Raw genomic sequence first — 7500 nt, forward strand, 5'->3', positions numbered from 1 at the left:
ATATATATATATATATATATATATATATATATATATATATATATATATATATATATATATATATATATATATATATATATATATATATATATATATATATATATATATGTAAATATATATATATATATATATATATATATATATATATATATATATATATATATATATATATATATATATATATATATATATATATATATATATATATATATATATATATATATATATATATATATATATATATATATATATATATATATATATATATATATATATATATATATATATATATATATATATATATATATATATATATATATATATATATATATATATATATATATATATATTTATTTATATAGGGTTGAGTTCAGGTGAGAACTAACCTTATATGAGAACCATGTAAACTAAAATCTGAGCCATTAGATCAAATCTGACGGCTGATAATGTAAGGCTTATTCATTAAGGGCATTTTCGGGCTTAAGGGACATTTCTCATTCTGACTCTTCACCTTCATTTTGCCCTGCGATTTCTCTGCCAAAATTGCTGCGATTTTGATTTTTTTTTGCTGCAAATTTTCACGAAAATTGATTCCATTAAGCTGCAACTTCATCATCTTGCGATTTTCATTAAGTTCTATCATCTTGCGAATTCATTAAGTTCGATTTCTGCAAATTTTCAGAGGCGATTTTCAGAGGCGATTTCAGTAAGTTGCGATTTTCCTGAGGCGATTTCAGAGGGTTTTGGATTATGGTTAGTATAAATTTGTCGTTAGTTTATGCTTAGTTTCATCCATTTTGCTGTATTCTCATCAGTTTAAGATCTATTATACACTCCTATTGAAAATGTTTGTATCAATTTGAAACTGGTATTATGGTCTGCGATTTATGGTCTGTTATTCACCTACATTTAACTTGTATTATTGTAGAAATAATGTATAATAGTGTATTCTGGAAGTGCTTTCATTTTTGTTTTTGTTTTTGAATTTTGCATTCTGGAAGTGCTTTGAATTTTGTATTCTGGAAGTGCTTAGAATAAAGTAGAAATAATGTATAATAGTGTATTCTGGAAGTGCTTTGAATTTTGTTTTTGCTTATATTGTATGATTGCAAAGAATTGTGTTCTTTTATCAATAAAAGGTGTTGCTTTTTAGTTAAATTTGTGTTACGGATTATGTTTTTGCTTATCCGTTTCTGAAATTCACCTTCTTTTTGCTGCGATAAATTGCTGCTATTTTTTCAATTTTTTTGATGCAAATTTTCATGAAAATTGATTTCATTAAGCTGCAACTTCATCATCTTGCGATTTTTCAGTGGCGATTTTCATTAAATTCTATTATACTTTAAGTTCTACTACATATCAATCTGCAAAATTTCAGAGGTGATTTTCAGAGGCTATTTCATTAAGTTGCGATTTTTCCTGAGGCAATTTCAGAGGGTTTTGGATTATAGTTAGTATAAATTTGTCGTTAGTTTATGCTTAGTTTCATCCATTTGCTGTATTCTCATCAATTTGAGGTCTATTATACACTCCTATTGGAAATGTTTGTATCAATTTGTAACTGGTATTATGGTCTGCAATTTATGGTCTGTAATTCACTTGTATTATTGTAGGAATAATGTATAATAATGTATTATTGTAGTGCTTTCGTTTTTGTGGTCTGTTTATAGTGCTTTGAATTTTGTTTTTGCTTAATTGTATGATTGTAAGAATAGTGTTCCTTTTTCAATAAAAGGTGTTGCTTTTTGGTTAATATTTGTGTTATGGATTATGTTTTAGGATGAAATTGAAGAAATTAGCACTACTAACCTTGGTGATGCAAATTCTTCAAGTGAACTCATGGTAAGCCTCTATTTATCAATAATACGCAATAAAAGTGTAAAACTGTTTGATACTTTCTATCTCAAACTCTGCTGCTTTTTACAAAAAACTTTGATGCTTTTTTATAAAACTGTGATGTTTTTGTTTGTTTGATGCTTTCTACTTCAAACTGTGCTGCTTTTTACAAAAAACTTAGATGCTTTTTGTATAAAACATTGATGCTTTCTAAATCAAATCTGAGTTACATTTATTCAACACAAAATTCATTCGTTCTTTTCTTCGAATTCAACACGAAAACTATTTATCAATAATACGCAATAAAACTCATGATAACAATGCAAAAATTTTTGATTTTTAAACAAAATGTCTTACTTTTTACACAAAATCGTAAATGTCTTACTTTTTGCTTTAGGTTGCATTGCAAGATAATAATGATAAGGCTGGAACATCTTTAACTGAGCATATGGAACTCTTACAAACTGTGACTTTTACAACCACTTCTAACCTTTGTGATAATGCAAATTCTTCAAGTCAACTCATGGTAAGCCTTTATTTTATCAATAATACACAGTAAAGTATATGCACAGCGTTACTTTTGGGTAGGAATTGTGATGATTTTTACACAAAATGTCTTACTTTTTGGTTTAGGTTGCAGTGCAAGATAATAATGATAAGGCTGGAACATCTTTAACTGAGCATATGGAACCCTTACAAACTGTGATTTTAACACCCACTTCTTTAAGTGAACATTTATATGTAAGTTTATTTATGACGATAATAATACATTTGGTGTTAATTTGTGTTGGAAATGTGTTACTTTATGTTGAAAACGTGTTGCTTTCTGTTGAAAACAATGTTGCTAGTATTGTGTTTCAGGGTACACCTACTCATAACCTTAATCGTAAACAGTTCATCCCTCATTGTGAGAAAAATCTGATACCAGTACTGCATATGACTTTTGATTCATTAGAAGAAGGGGTGAAATTCTATGAAACAAATGCTAAGGCTTATGGTTTTGACATTAGATCAGGGACTAAGAAAGTCCATAAAGGTGTTGTTACATCTAAATACTATTTGCGTAATAAACAAGGGATGAGGGAAGAGAAATTAGGTGCATTAAGAAGAAGGCTTGTAACTCGTGAAGATTGTTATGCTAAAATTGTTTTTCAAAGGACTAAAGAGGGTAAATATTGGGTTTTTAAGTTTATTGAAGCCCATAGCCACATTCTTGCCTCACCTATTTCTAGGCAACATTTAAAAGGGTCATCTAGTTTAAATAGTGGACAAAAAAGATACATTATGAACAATTTGAACTTGAATAAAGGTCCAACAAGTTCATATAGGATGTGGAAAGAACAAGTAGGAAGTTATTTGAAAGTAGGTGCTTCACTTGATAACTTTAAAAACTTTTATAGGGATTTAAAGTGTTTTATTAATGAATCTGATGGGCAAATGTTTGTGGAAATGTTTGTTAAGAAGAAAGAAATTTCACCTAGTTTTTTTTTTGATTTTGAGGTTGATGATACTAAATCTCTATCGAAGGCAATTTGGGCTGATGGTATTAGTAGGAGAAACTATTCATTGTTTGGTGATTCGATATCTGTGGATGCTACTTATGTTACTAACAAGTATAATCAAATTTTTGTTCCTTTCACGGGTGTTGACCATCACAAAAAATGTGTTACTTTTGCTGTCGGTCTTATTAGTAGGGAAGATGTATCTTCTTATACTTGGTTATTTGAATCTTTTTTGAGGGCAATGAATGGTAAACAACCAGATTCCATTATAACAGACCAAGATCCAGCCATAAAAATTGCTCTACCCAATGTTTTTGACAAGTCTATTCATAAATTCTGTTGTTGGCATATAATGAAGAAACTAACTGATAAAGTTTCTATTGATTTACGTAATGATGATGAGTTTTTAAGAAGAATTAATAGACTTGTATATAATAGGGATAATGAGCCCCATGAATTTGAAGATCAGTGGTCAAAAATGATGTCGGATTATGAGCATGCTAATTTAAGAAATAATGACTGGTTGAATAGTATGTATGATATTAGAGAAATGTGGGTGCCCGCATATTTTAGAGATCTTTATATGGGTGGTTTGTTTAGAACAACATCTAGGTCGGAAAGTGAGAACAATTTTTTCAATTACTTTGTGAACAAATTTCTTACATTAGTTGAACTCCAAATGAGGTTTAAAAGTGCAATGGATGTTCAACGTTATATGATGCAAACACTAGATAGTAAATGCAAGTTATATTCTGCACCTTTGAAGACTCGTATCCCTCTTGAAAAACATGCTTCTAGTGTGTACACAGATGTTGTTTTTAAGGATTTTCAAGAACAAATTCTTAGCGCACGCGATGAGTGTGGTTTTGAAAAGAATTTCGTTAGAGATGGCAAGGATGTGTATCGTGTGGTACATTTCAACACTGGGACAATTTTTGAAGTTGTGTATGATGCACAAACATTGTATGTTGATTGCTGTTGTAAGTTATTCAAAAGAGTAGGAGTCTTATGTAAGCATGTATTATGGGTTTTGCATGCAAAAGGCGTTAAATATATACCAGAACCTTACATATTGAAAAGGTGGTCAAAAGATGCTAGTAAAACACCTGTCTATGATATTGATGGCACATTATTGGATGGTAATAGTGCTATGGAATCTAGAAAAGGGGTTTTAGGAGATGTTTGGAATGAGGTACATCGATGCATTAGTTTGGCAGAAGATGATGAGGATGATTTGGTTGAACTTTTGCACAAAATGAAGTTGTATTCAGCTGAACTTTTAGCAAAAAAGAATCGTGGGCTTGAGAAGACAAAACGTCAAGAGTTAGAAAAGTTTTTGGGTTGTGAAGCTCCTAAAACAATTACAATTCAAAACCCTAAACAATCTTCAAACAAAGGCAAGAGGAAAGAAAAAGATCCAAAACAAAAGGATACTGAAGATGAAGAAGAGCAAAGGGTGACCAAGCAAAGACAATGTAAAAGTTGTGGCAAAGTTGCAGGTCACAATAGTCGTACGTGTCCACATAAGAAAAAATAAGTAAGTACAATATGATATAAAAAGTGTTACCTCTTGAATTTTATGTTGGTACTTTCTTTTGATAAATAGTGGTACTATCGTTTCTGTTTTCCATATTTAGACATTTAACATATATATTTGTTCACTGAATCTTGCAGGTGACTTGTTTTATGAAATACAGTGGTAAATGATTGAATCCCTGCTTCAGAAGAACAATTATATTTGGGGTTGTGTAGCAGTTGCAAAGTGTAAACTAATTTATGATCGATTCTCTAGAGAAATAGTCTAATCATTAGTATTAGTAGTATGTAGATTACTTTCTGTTTATTTTAACATTAGTAGGTTGTATTTTATGAAGAGGATAATTGCCTTTAGACAAATATCTGTTTATTTTAACATTGTAATTGTTAAAATTAGTTATATGTAGACTAATTTATTTTTAATGTCATTATCATTCAATTTATCACAAATATTCTGTTGAAATTATCACAGTTTTTGTTGAAAGCATCACGATTTTATGTGAAAAGCATCACACGTTTATAAATGTAACACATGATATATGAAATGGTAGAAGATGATGTATTGAATGATACAGCTGTATTCATAAAATCTGTTGCTTCCAAAAAGCATCACATGATATATGAAATGGTAGAAGTAAATTTTTGTAATAATGAAAGAAATATATATAAACAAAAAAGAAATGTACAAATGCAGGGAGGTAGAATTCCATTAAGTGGCAAATAATACACTATTTCAAACTGTGCTGCTTTTTCAAAAAACTTTGATGCTTTTTTGTATAAAATTGTGATGCTTTGTTTGTTTGATTACCAAAACAAATAGTTTACGATTTGTATAAAACAAATAGTTATGATGAACATCATTAGTGATTACCAAAACTTATGATGAATAGACTTAAGCAGTCAGTTACTTAAGTATAAAGCATTTGAAGTACCTACAAAACATTATCATTTGAAGTACCTACATAAGTACCAAAACTTATGATTACAAATAGTTACTTAAGCAGTCAAATGCAAAATAAACTATTTGAAGTAGCAAAGTTTGAAGTATAAAGCATCATACAAAACATCACACGTCAACACATCATCACAGTTTGTTGATGTTTACATCACAGTTCGAAGTACAAATTCATAACATATATTTGTTGAATCATCACAGTTTTGTCATGGAATGAAAACACAAACTCAAATTTTCTTCTTTCCTCTCTTCTTCGCAATCAATTTCGGTGCTGGTGAAGGTGTTTTCTCAAGATCTGATATTCCCAGGTCAAAGCTTGGTAAGTCGATGTCAGCTGTTCGTCTTTTAACAACTCTTATCCTGTTCATAATCTCATCAATCTCCTCCATCACTTTTGGGTCTGAATACCATTGCGATAGTGTTGGAGAGTTTGATGATTGTCCGACATCTTGTGCTTGATTGCCTTTTGCTTTTAACTTCAAGAGTCTCGATAGATGATGTTGAGTAACAATTTCCATGTTTCTCTTCATCTTGCTAACTTCCTCCATAAGCTCCTTAATAAAAAGAATATATTAACAAAAAACAGTTCAATTTAAACTTCTTATAAAAAAACTGCTATTTTATAGTTTAAAATGTGCTACTGGTTGTTTTTATAAAAAATTAAATGTTAAAAATAATATTACTTACATCACCAGCTGTATCATGAATTTTTTGATCAGAAGATGCCAACAAGCCATCGGGAATAGGGATCTTGAGATACATCCCATTTTCTTCTAGCTCCACCTCATCATCATGCGATTTTTTTCTTAATTTCTTTGAAACTGGGTATGTGTCTCCATCGAAAACACCCAGTCCAAAGGATCTAGCCTTCAACTCAAGTTGTGCCCTTTTTTTCAAAGTCTCATAAGTCCAATGTTGGATTAAGGGCAACCTTGATGATGGAAAAATACCTAGAGAGCTAACTCGATGGTAAAAGCAAATTTCTAATATGGCTAGACATGAAGGAATATTTTTCAAATTTTTTGTTTGGCATCTCTCCAAGCCATTTCTAAACCTATCAAACACTAAACCACACCAGTTAAGATTTTTTATCTCCTTAACATCAACTAATGGTTTAAGCAAACTATGATCAACAGTTCGGTGTGAATTGGGAGCCAAAAATGTGATAAAAACATACATTACAAAAAACCTTTTAAAATCATCGCCTCCATCAGTTAAGTCCAACAACATTTTGGAAAGTAGTTGTTCAGCAGATATATCCTTAGTCCCAACACAATCAAGTTTTTGTTGCCACTCCTCAAATAAATCATACTCAGAAATATCTTCATTTGAATTAGTTTGTTTGATAACATCATTAACAGTTAATGGCAAGCCAAAAATATCGCAGACATCATACTCAGTTATAGTGTACTTGCAGTTTTGATTGACTATGAAAACTGAAGTACTGACATCGTATTGGTTGATAAAGTACTTAGCCATACCATGATAAGACATCTTAATTCTCAACAAAAGCAATCCTTCAAAACCAATTTCTTTCACCGCAGTCCTTTGATTATCATTCAATTTATCACACAAAGAAACCATTTGAGAAGGAGATGAGAGCATATGAAGTTGACCTTCTCTCCTGTAACCCATCAAAATTGTATATTCATAATTGTTGTAGAAAAGCAT

General features: G+C 30.3%; 1 protein-coding gene across 1 annotated transcript; it reads right to left on the bottom strand.

The window, feature by feature from the left end:
* Nucleotides 1–6056: 6056 nt before the first annotated feature.
* On the bottom strand, nucleotides 6057–7323 carry LOC130826486 (uncharacterized). The gene is made up of 2 exons (XM_057692069.1): nucleotides 6517–7323; nucleotides 6057–6383 (listed from the first exon to the last, which is right to left on the bottom strand). The coding sequence occupies exons 1-2, from the start codon at nucleotides 7321–7323 to the stop codon at nucleotides 6057–6059; spliced, it is 1134 nt and encodes a 377-aa protein (XP_057548052.1).
* Between the last annotated feature and the right edge of the window lie 177 nt (nucleotides 7324–7500).

Source organism: Amaranthus tricolor, chromosome 11 (genome assembly GCF_026212465.1).
Source record: "Amaranthus tricolor cultivar Red isolate AtriRed21 chromosome 11, ASM2621246v1, whole genome shotgun sequence".
NCBI classification, from domain to species: Eukaryota; Viridiplantae; Streptophyta; class Magnoliopsida; order Caryophyllales; family Amaranthaceae; genus Amaranthus; species Amaranthus tricolor.